The 19,345-nt window shown below is 46.6% G+C and overlaps 1 protein-coding gene across 1 annotated transcript in view; it reads right to left on the bottom strand.

The window, feature by feature from the left end:
* The window catches only part of ACVRL1 (activin A receptor like type 1), a 54,295-nt gene that overhangs the window by 25,951 nt on the left and 8,999 nt on the right, over positions 1–19,345 (bottom strand). Inside the window, exons 2-8 of the mRNA XM_028710519.2 lie at positions 13,021–13,104; positions 11,607–11,828; positions 9,053–9,273; positions 6,143–6,242; positions 4,610–4,756; positions 3,030–3,305; positions 764–961 (exon numbers count right to left, since the gene is read on the bottom strand). Coding sequence (XP_028566352.2) covers positions 764–961; positions 3,030–3,305; positions 4,610–4,756; positions 6,143–6,242; positions 9,053–9,273; positions 11,607–11,828; positions 13,021–13,099 — 1,243 coding nt within the window. The 5' untranslated portion in view covers positions 13,100–13,104. The remainder of the gene's footprint in view (positions 1–763; positions 962–3,029; positions 3,306–4,609; positions 4,757–6,142; positions 6,243–9,052; positions 9,274–11,606; positions 11,829–13,020; positions 13,105–19,345) is intronic.

Below are 19,345 nucleotides of genomic sequence, written 5' to 3' on the forward strand. Positions count from 1 at the left end.
GACTCTGGCCAGGGACAGATGAAGACCCATAGAGCACAAGAACCGGGTACCCCTATGAGAAACCCACAAACAGCATTCTCCACACTTCTGAGTCCCAGCCACTGATGTTCAGAGGCATGCTGCCTCCTATAGAGGAGAGAGGCATCGTACCAGAAGCTGAGCACTGCATAGAATGGTAAAATGCACATGGTCACTTGCTATGGGATGGAGACAGAACGTTCCAGAGGTATTTGCTGGCGGGGTGGGGGGAGTCCAGATGGGACTTTGGATGTCCTGGGAGGAATCTAGACACATATAAAAAACGTTGTGAGAATGCTTAAAAAAAACAAAAAACACTTTGAAAAATACATTGAATGTGCCATAGCTCACCATTGCCATCTAGTGTCACATTTGTATAACGCACCTTACAACACACTTAAAAGGTTTGATTTGCAGCTGTATAGCTGAGTCCCTGATCTAATAAGACAGCAGGGACTGTTACTGCTTTTGCTGATCTGATGTAAGACACTCCGGGAGCCCTTTTGGTTAATGAGCTGGTTAAAAATGCTTAACACACTTTTAGAGAAAAGCTTGGAAAAGAAGCCACACGCTATGGCTTAGGACAAGGTTGAGCAGCCAGCAGTCCAACAATATATGGACAGCCACAGATTTCCCATCTCTGGGCTAGGGAGTCAGAAAGAAGTCACTTATGGCCATCGTAAAAAGAGTGGGATTGACAAACCAACTTGATTATATTTGAACCTTGAGTTAATGGTCGCCTTACCGTTAACGACAGTTCTCCGGGCTATCTCCCAGAGGACGAGGCCATATGCCCAAATGTCGGTCCTCTTGAAGGATTCAAAGCGGTCCATTTGAATCTGTTCATCTAAAACTTCAGGCGCCATGTAGCGTTTTGTGCCCACCCTTGGGTTGTTGCCAATGTCCAAGTAGTCGCTGCTCTGGGAATGCATGACTGCCAGACCTGAGGGAGAAACAGGGCCAATGGTTAGAAGAATGCTGGTCTATGATGGCAACTGATGAGTCTGTTACAACATCCTGCCAACTTATGCCAAGACTAAAGCATATACAGTGGTACCTCGGGTTAAGAACTTAATTCGTTCTGGAGGTCTGTTCTTAACCTGAAGCTGTTCTTAACCTAAAGCACCACTTTAGCTAATGGGGCCTCCTGCTGCTGCCGCGCCACTGAAACACAATTTCTGTTCTCATCCTGAAGCAAAGTTCTTAACCTGAAGCACTATTTCTGGGTTAGCGGAGTCTGTAACCTGAAGCGTATGTAACCTGAAGCGTATGTAACCCGAGGTGACACAGTACTAGTAACTGAATTACCGTTTTAAGCCTGTCTGAACAAAGCTGCTGTACGTGTTACTCATCAACAAGTATTCTGAGTGAGTAAATGTTTTTATAATTTTACAAGACTGCTTGTGTGATTATTGTTTTAAGGGAGGGGGAAGGCGGGTGGAATAGCAGGAGAATCCAGTCTGCCTTAAAGCACCTAAACTAGCCTATCTAAGCTTCCCTTTTAAGCTGCAAAGGGATGCACTCTGCTGGACTCACAAATGCGAGGAAGGATAATATCCAATAAATATACCCTCACTTAGCAACCATTTGAGGGACGCGGGTGGCACTGTGGGTTAAACCACAGAGCCTAGGACTTGCCGATCAGGAGGTCGGCGGTTCGAATCCCCGCGACAGGGTGAGCTCCCGTTGCTCGGTCCCTGCTCCTGCCAACCTAGCAGTTCGAAAGCACATCAAAGTGCAAGTAGATAAATAGGTACCGCTCCGGCGGGAAGGTAAACGGCGTTTCCGTGCACTGCTCTGGTTCGCCAGAAGTCATGCTGGCCACATGACCTGGAAGCTGTACCCCAGCTCCCTCGGCCAATAAAGCGAGATGAGCGCCGCAACCCCAGAGTCGGCCACGACTGGACCTAATGGTCAGGGGTCCCTTTACCTTTACCTAGCAACTATTCATGTCCCTACACAAAAATCACACCTCTCCATTCTGGCTTGGAGTGGCTAGCAGCACTGCCGGAGGAAGGTGGGTGGGGTGTGTGCGGTGCGCACCGGGTATCAGCCATGACGGCAGGTGACATCGCCATGCCACACCCCCCGCGCTCGCTGCGTGGGCAGCACCCCCAGATGCTTGCTGCACGGGTGGCAGGCTGCTAGGGACGATGCTGCCACAGGTGGCAAACAGTGCTCCTGCACGCTCAGCGTGCTGGTGGCTAACCCCACCCCGTGGGCTGGCTAGCCCCGCCCCAGCGCCACTCCGGGTGCCGGGGCAGGTAGCTCCGCCCCTGGCTAGCAGCCCACCTGCCTGCCTTTCTGTGTGCCCACTTGTGTGTAATCACTTGGAAAGGGGACGCGGGTGGCGCTGTGGTCTAAACCACTGAGCATTTTGGGCTTGCCGATCAGAAGGTCGGCGGTTCCAATCCCTGTGATGGGTTGAGCTCCCGTTGCTCTGTCCCAGCTCCTGCCCACCTAGCAGTTCGAAAGCACATCAGTGCAAGTAGATAAATAGGTACCACTGCAGTGGGAAGACAAACAGCGTTTCCATGCGCTCTGGTTTCCGTTGCGCCAGAAGCGGTTTAGTCATGCTGGCCACATGACTCGGAAAGCTGTCTGTGGACAAACGCCGGCTCCCTCGGCCTGAAAGCGAGATGAGCGCCGCAACCCCATAGTCGCCTTTGACTGGACTTAACCGTCCAGGGCTCCTTTACCTTTACCTTTCTTTTTAATCATTTGGAAGATGCGGGAGCCAGACTTCCCCATGACTCTCTTCTTCCCCTCAAAAGCTTCCTAACTCCTTAAGTAACGGTTGGACCAGCATTCCAGTGTCCCACCTCAGCACCTGAAGTCTACTTCAGCCCTGTTCAGGGAAGTTTTTAATATGTGAAATTTTAGTGTATTTTTCATCTTTGTTGGAAGCCTCCCAGAGTGGCTGGGGAGGCCCAGCCAGATGGGCGGGGTACAAACAATAAATTATTATTATTATTATTATTATTATTATTATTATTATTATTATTACTTACCCAGATCAGCAATGCAACACTGCTTGTTGTTCTTGACTAAGATGTTCCTACTCTTCAGGTCCCGGTGAGCAATGGCTGGCTTGCCCTGGGTACCAAAGATCTCCACGTGGAGATGGAGGAGGCCGCAGATGATGGAGTTGGCGAAGAGCAGGCAGCTCTCCACATCCAGCGCTGTGTGCTGAAGGTAGTCGTAGAGGGAGCCGTGCTCATGGTAGTGAGTGATTAGCCACAGCTGGGTGCTGGAGTTCCTGGAGGTCATGTCGGAGGCAATGAATCCTGCGGACGGTTGAAGGAGGGCAGAAATCAGGAGTGGACCCCACACAAGGGCATGAATGATCAAGGTGCTTCAGAAAGAAATGCAAAATGGCTGCCTGTTTTCCCCTAAGGAAATTTTAGGAGGGGATTGTGGGAGTGAGGGGTAGGTGAAATAAGAAGGATGGAGGAGAAAGGGAGAGAAGCAGGAAAAGGTGAAGCTAGGACAGGCATAGGCAAATTCGGCTCTCCAGATGTTTTGGGACTACAACTCCCATCATCCCTAGCTAACAGGACCAGTGGTCAGGGATGATGGGAGTTGTAGTCCCAGAACATATGGAGGGCCGAGTTTGCCTATGCCTGAGCTAGGATAACTAGGAAGGGATTGCAGACAAGAGTAAAAACTGAAGGAGGGCACTGGTGAACTGAGAATAGATGCTATGCTGTTGGACCCACAGCCCATTATCCTCAATTCTCTGCTCTGACTGGCAGTAGGCCTCAAACTCATTCTTCACGATTCCAAACAGAGGCATCTCCCAGGTTTGCTATCTGTGACTGCACAGAGGCAGAAGGAGGAGAAAATAAAGGAGATGTGAAGTAGGGATGGACAAATACTGCCGTTTCGGTTTTGCTCAGTTCTTCATTTTTCCAATCTGGAGTTTTCAACCTTTCCGTACTGGTTTGTGACCTCTGTTTTCAAAAGCACCTATTAAGATTCACCAGCATTTTAGGGCTTATTTCTCCTAATATACAGATTTTTGTGGCAATTTTGCCCAATATATACATACTGCAAAGCACATTCATATTTTTCCCTAATACAACGCACTTCTGTATGTTATCTTCCCAAGCACACGCATTTTATGCACTTTGCCCTAGTATATTCATTTCTGTACACGTTACTTGGTTAGTGAAATGAATGGCAAAATTCATAGATTGTAAATTTTGAAGACTATATATACAGTGGTACCTTGGTTCTTGAATGTAATCCATTCCCGAAGTCTGTTTGACTTCTGAAACGTTCGCAAACCAAGGCGCGGCTTCCGAATGGCGCAGGTGCCCCAGAAACAATAGCCGACAGTTGCACCAGACATTTGGCTTCCGAAAAATGTTCAAAAGCCAAAACACTTACTTCTGGGTTTTCAGCGTTCGGGAGCCGAAATGTTCGAGTACCAAGGCATTCAAGAACCAAGGTTCCACTGTATATATATTTAGTACTTTTTTAAAAAATAAAGGTGTTGGAACTGCACTCTGGCTAAAAAAACCAAACATTGACAATACTGATTTATCTGTGCTGACATTTCTGGAAAAACTGCCGCATTTCTGCTCACCTAAGATGTTGTCATGCCTCAGCAGCACTGTGTTGTAGATCTCTGTCTCACGGAACCACGACTGCTCATCCCGGGACGAGAAGATCTTGACCGCCACATTTTCCCCATGCCATGTAGCACGCCACACCTCCCCATATCGTCCTTTGCCTGTTTGGGGTGGGGGTGACAATTTTCACATGAGGTTTTGCTTACCTCCATCTAAGTTCATCATCCTGAGCTGGTGCATAAACGTACACTAAAGAATGTTAGCATACATCTTTCCTTTTACCCATTTTTACCCATTGTTGTCTTTTTAATTGTATATATTGCTTAATTAGGGACGCGGGTGGCGCTGTGGGTTAAACCACAGAGCCTAGGACTTGCCGATCAGAAGGTCGGTGGTTCGAATCCCACGATGGGGTGAGCTCCCGTTGCTCGGTCCCTGCTCCTGCCAACCTGGCAGTTTGAAAGCACGTCAAAGTGCAAGTAGATAAATAGGTACTGCTCCAGCGGGAAGGTAAACGGCGTTTCCGTGCGCTGCTCTGGTTTGCCAGAAGCGGCTTAGTCATGCTGGCCACATGACCCGGAAGCTGTATGCCGGCTCCCTCGGCCAATAAAGCGAGATAAAGGCCAATAAAGGGTAATAATGGAGATCTCTCAAGCTGACCTGGTTTATGGTGATCTGCAAAACTGGCAACCTTTGCTTGGACAGTCCATTCCCCTAAAATACAGGTCTCACACAGCATGAAGAAAACCACAGGCCAGCACAAGGTGTGGTCATATCAACTGTGCTAATTGGATCTGGGCTTTGAGCATGGGATTTTCTGTCCCCAACCGAAAACTGGAAGGGTGTCAGTTGCATAACTGAGCATGAGAGACAGACAACGTTTAGAAGATTCCTGATTGCTGTCAATACACATGCAATTTTTCCTCACTCAAAATGAGTGATGGATAAAGTGGTTCTGAAGGTACTATTTCAGTCACTGTAAAAAGCGTAGAAGCCCAACTGTGATGACAGCAACTCGTGTCTCTTCCCTGCAGTCCCTGGAATAGTTTTTTGAACAGTTTTCAAAATGTTTGCTTAAAAAAACAAGCATCCTTGAACACATGGAGTTCACCTTTAAGGTAAGCATTTGAAGCCAAACTGGTGTTTGATTCATAGGTGTGTTTTGTCACAGAAATTGAAAATAAATTATTATTATTATTATTATTATTATTATTATTATTATTATTATTATTACCCTGCCCATCTGGCTGGGTTTCCCCAGCCACTCTGGGTGGCTCCCAACAGAATATTAATAATAATAACAATAAAGCGACAAAACATCCAACTTTAAAAACTTCCCTAAACAGGACTGAATGCACAATCTGTGTGAACAACACCACCTTTCTTGGGCTTGCTATTTTTGATGGCAATTCCACACAATGCTGAGCAAAGGAATGGCTCGAGAGACCAGAGTTTAGGAGAGAGCTGGAAAATATGATCCTGTTTTCACACACGCTAGGAAGTTCTCGGTTGGTGACAATTTGCACACCGGGTTTCTTGCTGCTTACCAACGCATTCAACCAGGCTGATCTGCCGAGCGACGGTTCTTTGGACGAGGAAGGGGAGCCCAGAGCCGCTCCCGGTGGTGCAGTCATTGTTCAGCAGGTTCTAAATGCAATTTGAAACAAGCGGTGACACACAGAGGAATGGCAAGCGAGACACACTTCAGGGAAATGGCAACAGCTAACAACGATCTACCAAGCCGTATTCAATGCACTTTTGTCATAGAACCACCCAGAGATCTATGGCTGAAATTGCATAAAGAATCAAATAATCATAATCATGAGAATCATTTCAATGCTTTCAATATCTGCCTTTCTCGTCCCAAACAAGCTCTACTCTAGAACGCCGATTTCAAAAATCGGCGCTGTAGAACTCTGTGACGTCATACACTCTGTGGCAGTTGTGGCAGTTGGTACAGTGGTACCTCGCAAGACGAATGTCTTCCAAGACGAAAAACTCGCAAGACGAAAGAGTTTTTCATTTTTTTGAGGTGCTTCGCAAGACAAATTTCCCTATGGGCTTGCTTCGCAAGATGAAAATGTCTTGCAAGTTTGTTTCCTTTTTCTTAACACCGTTAATACCCAGGGTGCATTGCTTGAAGAGGTGCCGTTGCACGCAGTGTGGTAGCCTTTTTTGAGGTTTTTGAAGACTTTGGTGATTTTTGAAGCTTTTCCAAAACTCCTTTTGCAGCCATTTGGTAAGTTGAACTTTTAAAACTTTTTGGGGGGTTTTTGGATTTTGGGTTGGGGTGTTTGGAATTCAAGGACTTGGTGTTGGGGAGAGGTTTGCAAGAATCTGGAAGCTTGTGTGTTTTTTTCTGCATTTTTATGACCATTGGGGCACTCTGCTGTTGTTGCAGTTGTCCCCCAGAGTCTTAGAAAATGTATGTACAGTACACTTTGGTGATTTTTTAAATGCTTTTCTGTCATGTTTAGAAACTTAAATTATTGTTCCTTCAGTTTTTGAAATGCTCTTTACAGTATGTGTGACTTTAAAGAGCACTTAATAAACTCTTTTTGTACCAAATTTGGCTTTGTTTGGACTTTTTTTGACCATAGGAACGCATTAATTGATTTTCAATGCGTTCCTATGGGAAACCGTGCTTCGCAAGACGAAAAATTCGCAAGACGAAAAAACTCGCAGAACGAATTAATTTCGTCTTGCGAGGCACCACTGTATAGTTATGGCAGTTAGTTGAACAGTCCTAACAGTTAGAGCAGCGGGTTTGCTGCTGCCTGCCTCAGAGCCAGAGTACCATTCGGTGTGTCAATGTTAGTTAGCCTTAGATGCAAATCTACGTAAGATATTTTAGCAACTTAAGAATCACCTACCTGAATTGTATACAGTGGTACCTCAGGTTACATACGCTTCAGGTTACACACTCCGCTAACCCATAAATAGTGCTTCAGGTTAAGAACTTTGCTCCAGGATGAGAACAGAAATCGTGCTCCGGGGGCGCGGCAGCAGCAGGAGGCCCCATTAGCTAAAGTGGTGCTTCAGGTTAAGAACAGTTTCAGGTTAAGTACGGACCTCTGGAACGAATTAAGTACTTAACCCGAGGTACCACTGTATTTAATCTGCCAGTGCAAGTACATCAAGTCATATGTTATTTAAATTTAAAAAGAGAGTGTCTGGCATAGTTTTTATAGGTGGGAAAGAGAGAATTAAAGTGTCAAACGACCGAGGGCTGCCTTTTTAAAAACAATTTTTAATTTAATTGATTTTTTAAATTGATTTTTAAACAAATGCAATAACTATTAAACGTCCAGCAGTAAATCTAATGGTGTTTGATTGTTTCTAGATATAGACTTCACATTCAACAAACATATTACTTTATGTAACCCATCCACTGAGAACATTGAGCGGTTGGTATAAGAAGGTCTTGATTTTGGTTAAAGAAAGGGGTCCACATTTCTTGGAAGGTTTCTCTATTTGTTATGCCTTTAATTGCCTTCCTGAGTGAGACCCAGGGCTGTTTTCTGCAAAACTCTGCTAAATAGGAACTAAATTCCCACAGGAAAAGCAGGATGAGGGGAAAAGTCACAGGCCCATGCAGCAATAGACTGCCTGTACTCTGAGCAGGTGGTCTACCTGCCAGTTAACTTTCCCACAATGCCCTGGGGTGAATCAATTCCAGGGTCATTGTGGAAATCTCAAATGGCGGCTGTTCCCAGCTATACCCGGCAGAGATCAGAGCACCAGGCATTTATTTTTAAAGGAGGGTCCATCAGTGAGAGGACCTGCTGGAAAGTTTGGGCTCAAAGGATTCTTCCCTAAGGATTCTGGGAGCTGCCGGCACTGATCCTGGTTTGAAGCGCAGCCAGGAAGCTCAAACCAAAACCTTTCACCAGCCCACCACCAGCAGTGAAGCGAGATGCTGGGAGATCACAGAAGCTCAGGTGAGCTCGCATTCCAATGCCGGGTGGGACAGAGGTGCTATTACAGTGGTACCTCGGGTTACAGACGCTTCAGGTTCCACTAACCCAGAAATATTACCTCGGGGTTAAGACCTTTGCTTCAGGATGAGAACAGAAATCGTGCGGCGGTGGTGTGGCGGCAGTGGGAGGCCCCATTAGCTAAAGTGGTGCTTCAGGTTTAGAACAGTTTCAGGTTAAGAACGGACCTGCAGAACGAATTAAGTTCTTAACCCGAGGTACCACTGTACTGACTACAGTGGACACTCAGGTTGCGAACGTGATCCGTGCGGGAGGCATGTTCGCAACCCGCAGCAACGCATCTGTGCACGCGCGGGTTGCAATTCGGCGCATGCACAAAGAGCGATTTAGCGCTTCTGCGCATGCGCGACCGCCGAAACCCGGAAGTAACCCGTTCTGGTACTTCTGGGTTTTGACGTGTCCGTAACCTAAAAAAACGCAACGTGAAGCGTCCGTAACCCGAGGTATGACTGTACTTACTTTTAAGGTACTGTCACCAAGCGTGGATGCCTTCAGTATGAAATCCATGTCCTCCAGATCATCAGACCTCAGCCGTATCCGTCTCTGCCGGCTCTGGAACACCTTCCATACAGACAGCCCCACCAACGCAGCGAGAACCAGAAAAGCGAAGAGGGGGACCAGGGTCATCAGAAGAAGGTTCTTAAGAGAAGGACTCTCTTCTTCAGGCTGATTTTCTTCACCTGGTGGGAAATAAAGGAAATGAACTCAGTTATTGTCACTTCTCTAATGGTGAGGAGTCCCCTTGGCATTGTCACTTTTCATTTCTTAGTACAGAAAGTATTATTTCAAAATAATTTTTAAAATTGATTTTCTTTTCTCATAACAAATATCCAATATCATTACAAAATATTCATTTTCCAATTTCCCCCCTCCCTGTTGACTTCCCTCAGCTTCCATTTCTGGTTTATTACATCAGATGATACATTCTGCTGTTTGTATATAATACTGTGTTATCATATTGTTATACTTCTTGTCCTCTATAAATAAAATGGTAAATGTTTATTTAAATCCTGCCAATGAGTCCATTTTTGTTGTTGTTTCTGCAAATATATTGTAAAGGGTTCCCATTCTTTTTCAAAATCACTATTGTCCTTTTCACGCAGTTTGTCCGTTAACTTTGCTAATTCTGCATAGTTCATCAACTTTTCTTGCCCTTGTTCTTTTGATGGTACTTCTCCGGTCTTCTAAGGGTAAAGGTAAAGGGACCCCTGACCATTAGGTCCAGTCGCGGACTCTGGGGTTGCACGCTCATCTCGCTTGATTGGCCGAGGGAGCCGGCGTACAGCTTCCGGGTCATGTGGCCAGCATGACTAAGCTGCTTCTGACGAACAAGAGCAGCGCATGGAAACGCCGTTTACCTTCCTGCCGGAGCGGTACCTATTTATCTACTTGCACTTCATGCTTTTAAATTGCTAGGTTGGCAGGAGCAGGGACCAAGCAACGGGAGCTCACCCCGTCGCGGGGATTCAAACTGCCGACCTTCTGATTGGCAAGCCCTAGGCTCTGTGGTTTAACCCACAGCGCCACCCGCATCCTTTCTGGCCTTCTAGTTTTGTGCCATTAATATTCTTGCTGCTGTTGTAGCATACATATATAATGTCCGTTTTTCTTTCGACAACTCTTGTCTTAAAATAGCTAACAAAAAAAGCTTCTGGTTTTTTAAAAAAACAAATGTTATTTTAAACATTTTCCCCCAATTCATTGTACAGGGTGAGTCCTTTAAAAGAGGCCCCGTGGACACAGAGTACACATGTTCCATGGGGCCTCTTTTAAAAGACTCACCCTGTATATAATTTCCCTTTTTAAAAAATAATAATCTTGTAATCCCACCACATGTGGTAAAATGTACCTTCCCCTTCCTTACAACCTAGTACAGAAAGTATTGATCTGATATGTGGAGATCTTCCCTATTCTGATTAGTTTAGGACTGTTCTAGAAGGTTTACTTCTAATGTGAGAGAAACAGGAAGAAGGTTTCTGATGGGTTATTTCTCTGGGAAGCTGTAGATAGCTGGTTTAAATTGGTTCTGTTATGTTTCTGTCAATGTCGTACTAACTATAATAGTAAGACCAGGAGAAGCACGGGTCTCATTCACTTTCTACCTCTTTCTTCTGGTGTTCTGTTCTGTATGCTTAGTGTTAAGGCTAAGTCTTATTATCAATTTATAAGTTTTATTGTTTTTTGCTGCAACTGGATTTTTATGGACCATGCCAATCCTGAATGTACTGGATCTGTGACCATTATGTTCATTTACCTTCAGTATCAGTAAAGTTCTGCTGGATGAAGTACAATTACCTCTTTGTCTATTTTTTGGAAACTCTGCTATGTGTTTAAGTTTTTTCCCCTGCTCCCCACCTTCAATGGGCGACAGACATTCACTCCAATCAAATGGCAATCCAGCTGCTACCTGTGGGATCTCCTACCTATGGGAGCTAATAATAATCCATAGCTGTCAACTTACAGATTTGAAAATAAGGGACCAGCAGCCTTGAAAATAAGGGATCAGGAGCCAAAATAAGGGATTTTCCCAACACAGGTATGTTCAACTTCTGAGCCCCTCCGAGCCAAAGGCAAAAAGCCCAGCCAGTAGCCAAACAAAGCCTCAAGCGGTGGTTCCCACAGCGCAGCAACCCGGCAAAGGGGATGCAGCAAGGGAAACCACCGGCACCTCTCCGCTGGGAAGCGCTGAGCAAAGGCGAGTCCCTAGGCAACACGGCCGATTTGATCGGCACAAGGCATGCAAGCTCCACCCCCCAGTTGTTCTTAGACTCCTTATTGGGTGAGCAACGCAGCCAAGCAACACAGTTGGAGCCTCCCTCCTCCCTGGCCGGCAAGGAGGGAGGGAGAGGAGCTGCTTCCTTTGAAACCCGGGAAATGTAAGGGACATCATCAATTGGGGACAGCAGTGGGACACGGCGCTGGGATAAGGGACTTTCCCGCCAAATAAGGGACGGTTAACAGCTATGTAATAATCCTCGAGGCTAGGTCCCTGCAAGAGAAAGCATAGCTGTACCTGGTAACTGGATGGTGCGATTCAAATTACACATGTCGGTTGAGCAACATATTATGGCAGTATTTGTCGTGTGGGAGCCTCTGCAGAACTCAGACATGGATTGAAGGCATCCTTTCTTGTGGATCATTACCCCCTCGGTCAGATGCTTGCTCACAAAACACAGCTTCCCTGTACAAGTGCTATTGAGACAGTTTGGATGTTCACACACACAGTTCACCAGATCTGCAGGAAGACAAAAGAAGGACAGCGTTTCCCCCTGATGTCTGAGCCTTGATTCTTCCCTGCCCAGTAAGGATGATGGAGAAACGGGGTTCAGATTTTGCCACAAACCGACCTGATTTGTATTTTCCAAAACAAGATGTGCAAACTGAAGCACAGCTAGCCTTTGAAATCTACACGTCTCTGAATTTTGGGATGCAGTTCCCCAGCCAAATTACGTGTACAAAAACGTAAAAATTCAGGGAAAGTGTGCATAAAAGGCATACACATTAGTAAAAATTCCCCTGCAACAAGCATCAGCTGAGCCGAGTCAGGGGCCTGAGCCTGCCCTGCCTCCAGATGCGGGGATTACCTCGTTGCCTCACTTATGGTTGCTCCACTACCAGTTGGGTCAGGAGAGGCTGAGGTGGCCCCTGGGTCTAGTAACCCACCGACATCTCCCGAGCTGCAGAGACTGAGGTCTGAGAGAAGGAGAGACCTGAGTACTCGCAGGAGGAGTGCTCACCTTCGGGCGAGACAGGGAGGTGAGTCACCGGGGGATCAGGACCGGCCATTACCCCATCAGAGACAAAAGGCTGCCGGACCCTGCCCCACATTCAACATTGCTGCTTGCTGGAACCTGCCTGTTACCCTGTGCCTGACCTAGCCCAGTTTTCTGCCTGGGCCCTGTTGGACTGACACTTCAGCGCAATCCTCCAGGGGCGAGGTCCAATCGCAGTGAGGCGGTGCAATCCTCACCTCCACCGCACCTCCCTTCCTACGCCCCTGTCCATACTCCTAGCCCAACCAAAGAACACTACAGCCACAATATGCTCAGTATTCTTTTTAAAAGGTCCCGGAGGCAGGAACAATGAAAGTGGCTTGATAGAGCACCCTTGCTAAGACTCAGAAAGTCTAGGTGTGATCAGTTTCCCCCTTGGTGAGACTGCAAGACCATCTACTACATACTCTCCAACATATCTCTGTTGAAAATAAGGACAGGATCTTGAATATAAAATATGCTGATTTGGGGAGTATCCTTAGCAGCTGTAGCTACTCAGGCTAACAGATCACTGCTTCAGTGGGGCCTGGGCCTGAAGCTAAGTGTTTCTAAAAAACAGCAGCCTCTTTGGCAAACAGCTGTTTTTGCAAGTGGGCCCAGTGCTAAAGTCTGCGCCTCTCCCCACTCTGCCTGACACAACTGTCTCCCACTCACCTTTTCCTCCAGCCGCCTCCATGTTTCTTGGGAGGCTCATGATGGCCACGAAAAGGCCAGCGATAGCTCTTTGCCGCATTTTCTCTACAAAAAGGGAAGAATGAGTTAAGGAAGGGGATCCTGGAAGAACATTTCAGACACATAGGATAACAGCATTTGTCTCACCAAAGATATGCTACATGGAGATTTATACATTTACCTATTTTTAAATGTATTCAGTAATAATAATAATTATTTATTATTTATACCCCGCCTATCTGGCTGGGCTTCCCCAGCCACTCTGGGCAGCTTCCAACCAAATATAAAAATACAGTGATACATCAAACATTAAAAGCTTCCCTAAACAGGGCTGCCTTCAGATGTCTGCCCTGGAATATGTGGGGCATGGAACCAAACGGAGGGGAGGTGACCACAGTCTTAATCTCTCAGGACCTGGTGTGCGAAGTTGAGTCTTGTTGAACTGATGGGGAACACTGACCATAGTGTTATACAGTCGTACCTTGGATCCCAAAGGCCTTGCAAGGCGAACGTTTTGGCTCCCGAACGCCGCAAACCCAGAAATGACTGTTCCAGTTTGCGAACTATTTTTGGTAGCCAAACGTCTGATGGGGCTTCCGCAGATTCTGGTTGGCTGCAGGAGCTACCTGCAGCCAATCAGAAGCTGCGCTTTGGTTTCCAGACATTTTGGAAGTCAAATGGACCTCTGGAATGGATTCTGTTTGACTTCCAAGGTACGACTGCATACTTATAGATTTGGGAGTGGGACCCCCCTAAACCCTAGAAATTAATAAATGGTAGGATTTTGATCATCACCTTGCCAACAAAAGTCCGTATAGTAAAAGCTATGGTTTTCCCAGTAGTGATGTATGGAAGTGAGAGCTGGACCATAAAGAAGGCTGATGGCCGAAGAATTGATGCTTTTGAATTACGGTGCTGGAGGAGACTCTTGAGAGTCCCATGGACTGCAAGAAGATCAAACGTATCCATTCTTAAGGAAATCAGCCCTGAGTGCTCACTGGAAGGACAGATCCTGAAGCTGAGGCTCCAATACTTTGGCCACCTCATGAGAAGAGAAGACTCCCTGGAAAAGACCCTGATGTTGGGAAAGATGGATGACACAAGGAGAAGGGGACGACAGAGGATGAGATGGTTGGATGGTGTTCTTGAAGCTACCAGCATGAATTTGATCAAACTGCGGGAGGCAGTGGAGGACAGAAGTGCCTGGCGTGCTCTGGTCCATGGTTTCACGAAGAGTCGGACACGACTAAACGACTAAACAACAACAACAACAGGATTTTGATTATTTGGGATATGAAAGGAGAAAACAAGGTGCAGAGGAATTCCTGTGCAAGCTTATGCAAAATGACCTGGCCAAGCTAGGACCTATAGAAAACAATACAGGGCCTTTGAGAGCCAAACTAGCAATGCAAAAGAACTCTCCTTCCCCCTTGCCCTGAGGTGTGAACCGAGATTGGGAGTTTGGAAGGTTGTCAGGGTAACTGGGTCTGAGGTAACAGGAAAAGAGAGTTTTTAAGTGAGTGATCTGGGAAGAAGGAAAAAGGAAGACCGGGATCCATCTTGGGCAGGCTGGCTGAAGGCAGGCTGCAGTGCTGTGGGGGAAAGGATGCCAGTATGGTTAACCAGCAGAATCAGGTCACTATTAGAAGCAAGAAGGCATCCTTCAGAGAACAGGATGTCTTGTCCAAATGAGAACAGCACTTCTCGCTGTTCACGTTTAGCACAAAGGTGTTGGGCAGGGAGCTATTCTGCAGGTGGGTCTGCAAAGAGAAGGCAGGCTTTTGAGCCGCCACTGTCTTCTATTCACTGACTCTTCATGAAAAAACCCTATCTGGAGATGATGCTGTGCTAACTTAGAAAACCTGCCCATTGCATGTTCTGAGCTGCAATTGTGTTATACAGTCGTACCTTGGATCCCAAACACCTTGCAAGTCGAACGTTTTGGCTCCCGAATGCCGTGAACCAGTGTTCCGGTTTGCGAACATTCTTTGGAACCTGAACGTCCGACTGGGCTTCCGCAGCTTCCGATTGGCTGCAGGAGCTTCCTGCAGCCAATCGGAAGCTGCACCTTGGTTTCCGAGCGTTTTGGAAGTCAAACGGACTTCCAGAACGGATTCCGTTTGACTCCCGAGGTACCACTGTACTGGTTTTCACTTTTGTTGTTTTGAAAGGAGAGAAGAGTTTCTAATTTTGCTTCTTGGAAAGATCTGGCCCCAAAGGGTGCTGAGTTCATCCTGCACTGTTGTGCGATTGGATTCTTTTTCATGCTACGCTGCCTGGCTGTGCTCCAAGCTGTCCCTTCTGTATCTCCATGAGCTGAGGCCAGCTGCTGATTTCAGGGACTCAGGGGTTTTGTCGCAGGCTTATCGCTAACATAAAAATACTCTTTGCAGGAATCCAGAAATGTTCCAGCTGCTCCACTGAAGAGACAGGAGTGGGAAGGAGGTTGGGTGGGCTTTTCTGTTTTGTTTTTTTTGGATTGCTTGTTTGTTCATTTCCTTGTGAAACAGAAACTCTTGCCAAGCTAAACCCATGGGAGTCTTGACCTCACCCATGCCCCTTCCAATTCCTGCAAGCTTCCCCTTCGTCAATACAGGCAAAATTTGGGTCCTGAGAGTCTGAGACCGTTCTTGTCCTGCGTCGCCCACAAATTCCTAGCATAAACAAGTCACCACTCAGCTTCCTGCTATTCAAGAATTCCAGTGTGTAGCCAGGGCGTTGCAGCCCGGACAGGAATCAAGATTGTTTAGATTCTGTCCTTGATGTTTGGGGGTGGAAAGGGAGATATGCAAGCAAAGGGAGTTCAACCAGTCTGCAAAGATCTATCAGAGAAAGGCATATGCTGCATGGCTCCAGCCTTGGAAGAATAGCAACTCCCCCAGAAACAGCTTGCTTTGTTTTTGCCGGTGGAGGGGAAGTTGAGGCTAAAGCTCAGAGAACATTGGCCTGTAAATAGTGATATCAGAAAGGAAGACAAAGATCAAGATCCTGTGCGGAGGGAAGGTTGGCTCCTTGCAAATCAGAAGTCTGTATCGAGAGCTGGTCCTCCCCTCTCTTCTCTGGCACAACGCCCCCCCCCTCATTTCAGTCTTTGGGCTCCTCCAGACAACCTGTTTACTGAGCATGCAACTTGATTTGCTTGCCCAAAGCATATACAGAGGTTAGATTGAGCATTTGTTCTGGTTTGTTTGCATGGAGGTTATACACAGGGCTTTTTTCAGCCGGAACTTGCGGGAACACAGTTCCGGCACCTCTCAGGTGGGCACCATTGCCATTATAACAGACCTTCCAAGTGTCCCTGTTTTCCAGGGACAGTCCTAGCTTTACAAAAGCAGCCCTGGTTTCTGATTTAATCCCAGAATGTCTCGCTTTTCCTTAGGCCAGGGGTATCCAAACTTTTTTCAAAGAGGGCCAGATTTGATGAAGTGAACATACATGAGGGCCGAGCAAAGTTGTTGACCTATTTTTAGGATTGAAGTTGTTGAGTTTTGGGGGATTTAACCACAAAGTTGCTGACCTTCTTTTAGGGTTGAAGTTGTGGAGGTTTTTTTAGGATTTTACCCCAGGAAATAAACTGTCACAGGGGCTGGATTAAACCAACCAGTGGGCCAAATTAGACCCCGGAAACGGACTTTGCTCATGCCTGCCTTAAAGGTAAAGGGACCCCTGACCATTAGGTCCAGTCGTGACCGACTCTGGGGTTGCGGCGCTCATCTCACTTTATTGGCCGAGGGAGCCGGCATACAGCTTCCGGGTCATGTGGCCAGCACGACTAAGTCGCTTCTGGCGAACCAGAGCAGCGCACGGAAACGCCGTTTACCTTCCCGACGGAGCGGTTCCTATTTATCTACTTGTACTTTGACGTGCTTTCGAACTGCTAGGTAGGCAGGAGCAGGGACCGAGCAATGGGAGCTCACCCCCTCGCGGGGATTCGAACCGCCGACCTTCTGATCGGCAAGTCCTAGGTTCTGTGGTTTAACCCACAGCGCCACCCGCGTCTCTCATGCCTGCCTTAGGCCATCCATATTTTCATCAGAGAAATGTTGGAGGGTATGTTATAAGAGGACAAGGGAGGCATTCATGGTGAGTTCTGGCACCTCTCTTTCTATAAAAATAGCACTGGTTATACAACCATGAGCATCCATTTGATCTGCTTGCAGCAGGACTGTTATACGCCTTCCATAACAATTAGTTCATTCCACACCTTTGAATGCATTTCTCCATCGATCAAGTGTACCTCCAGACTGTGACTCTTTTTGCAAGATTCAGGTGCACACCAGAGCTTTGCACAGGCAATTATGGCTTAAAGGGCTCTGTTTCCCCAGCACAACAAATCCACTTTAAAAGAGAATTGGGCTTTTTGCGGCCTGGAAAGTGTGGGAGGAACAAATGATTAATGGGAATGTATGTAAACATAAATCAGGATAAATACTCATTGTCGTACAACTGCCCCGCTGACAAATCAGACTGGATGCTCAATAGAGACATTTTCTGTCTATCATCTTTCCTCCCACTCTGTTCTCTATTTCTGCTCATTTTCATCCTCTTGGACAGCCCGGCAGCTACAACACTTCAGCATTGCCTTTGCTCCAGCTGCTGAATCCCAGATTTTTCTGTCCGAGATGGGGAACCTTGTGACCTCGTCATTTCACAACTGGCCTGATCTCCAGTTCTCATAGACACTGTCTGCATCGAAGTCTCTGGAGGATGCGCCAAAGAGGCGCCTTCTCGTGTCTACTGCTCTCCAGATCCTTCTTGGATGAGACCAGGGAATCGTCAAATCGAGCATTTCTATAAATCAGCTCCATCGCAGCCCATTTAAAAAGGTAAAGGACCCCTGGACAGTTAAGTCCAGTCAAAGGCGACTATGGGGTTGTGGCGTTCATCTTGCTTTCAGGCCGAGGGAGCTGGTGTTTGTCCACAAACAGCTTTCCGGGTCATGTAGCTGGCATGACTAAACTGCTTCTGGCACAACATGACCCCATAACGGAAACCAGAGCGCACAGGAACGCCGTTTACCTTCCCGACGCAGCGATACCTATTTATCTACTTCAGTGGTGTCCAAACTTCTTTCAAAGAGGGCCAGATTTGATGAAGTGAAGGGCCGTGAGGGCCGACCAAAGGGCCCCTGAAATGGACTTTGCACATGCCTGATCTACTTGCACTAGCGTGCTTTTGAACTGCTAAGTTGGCAGGAGCTGGGACAGAGCAATGGGAGCTCACCCCATCGTGTGGAACCACTGACCTTCCGATCAGCAAGCTCAACAAGCTCCGTGGTTTAGACCACAGCGCCACCCGCATCTCTTTTACAGCCCATGTACAGAGGAGGAGACAAGTGAAAAGTTGTGTGCATACTGTTTTGCCCTCTGTCAAGCCAAAGGAAGCTACAGAGGAAACTCACCGCCACAAATTTTGTGGCAAATAACATATGGGTAGGGATGAAGAATCTGTCCATTTGGAGTCTTTAAGTTTCGCATTTTTCCAATCATAACTTCAATTCTCTCACTTTCAAACTCATGCTGGTAACCTCGAAAACACTATCCAACCATCTCGTCCTCTGTCGCCCCCTTCTCCTTGTGCCCTCCATCTTTCCCAGCATCAGTGTCTTCTCCAGGGAGTCTTCTCTTCTCATGAGGTGGCCAAAGTACTGGAGCCTCAGCTTCACGATCTGTCCTTCCAGTGAGCACTCAGGGCTGATTTCCTTAAGAATGGATGTGTTTGATCTTCTTGCAGTCCATGGGACTCTCAAGAGTCTTCTCCAGCACCATAATTCAAAACCGTTTGTGTTACATCTGGAGATAAAAACCAATGAGTGCTGGTTTGTAGCAGTCAGCCAGCCACTCTTAAGTTTGTTTCCCCACTCTAGAAAGGGAGGAGTAAAGTGTGGACTGCCTGACCTGCACGTCCCAGTGTGTAGGTTGTGTGTAGAATAAGTTCCCCGACCATGATTTATGGCCAGCGTTTTATGTGGATGCAGCCAATGATGATGATGATGATGATGATGATGATGATGATGATGATAATAATAATAATAATAATAATAATAATTTATTTATACCCTGCCCATCTGGATGGGCTTCCCCAGCCACTCTGGGCAGTTTCCAACAAAATATTAAAATACAGTAACGCATCAAACATTAAAAGCTTCCCTAAACAGGAATGAGTTCTGGTCCCAAACCAGGTGAAATCACATCGTATTCTTACAGTATCTTACTATGTAGTTCATGTTATTGAATGTGTTTTCTTCTCATTTACATATTATGTATCGAAACTTGAAAAATCAATAAGAATAATTGTTAAAATAAAG

Source organism: Podarcis muralis, chromosome 2 (genome assembly GCF_964188315.1).
Source record: "Podarcis muralis chromosome 2, rPodMur119.hap1.1, whole genome shotgun sequence".
In the NCBI taxonomy this organism is placed as follows: Eukaryota; Metazoa; Chordata; class Lepidosauria; order Squamata; family Lacertidae; genus Podarcis; species Podarcis muralis.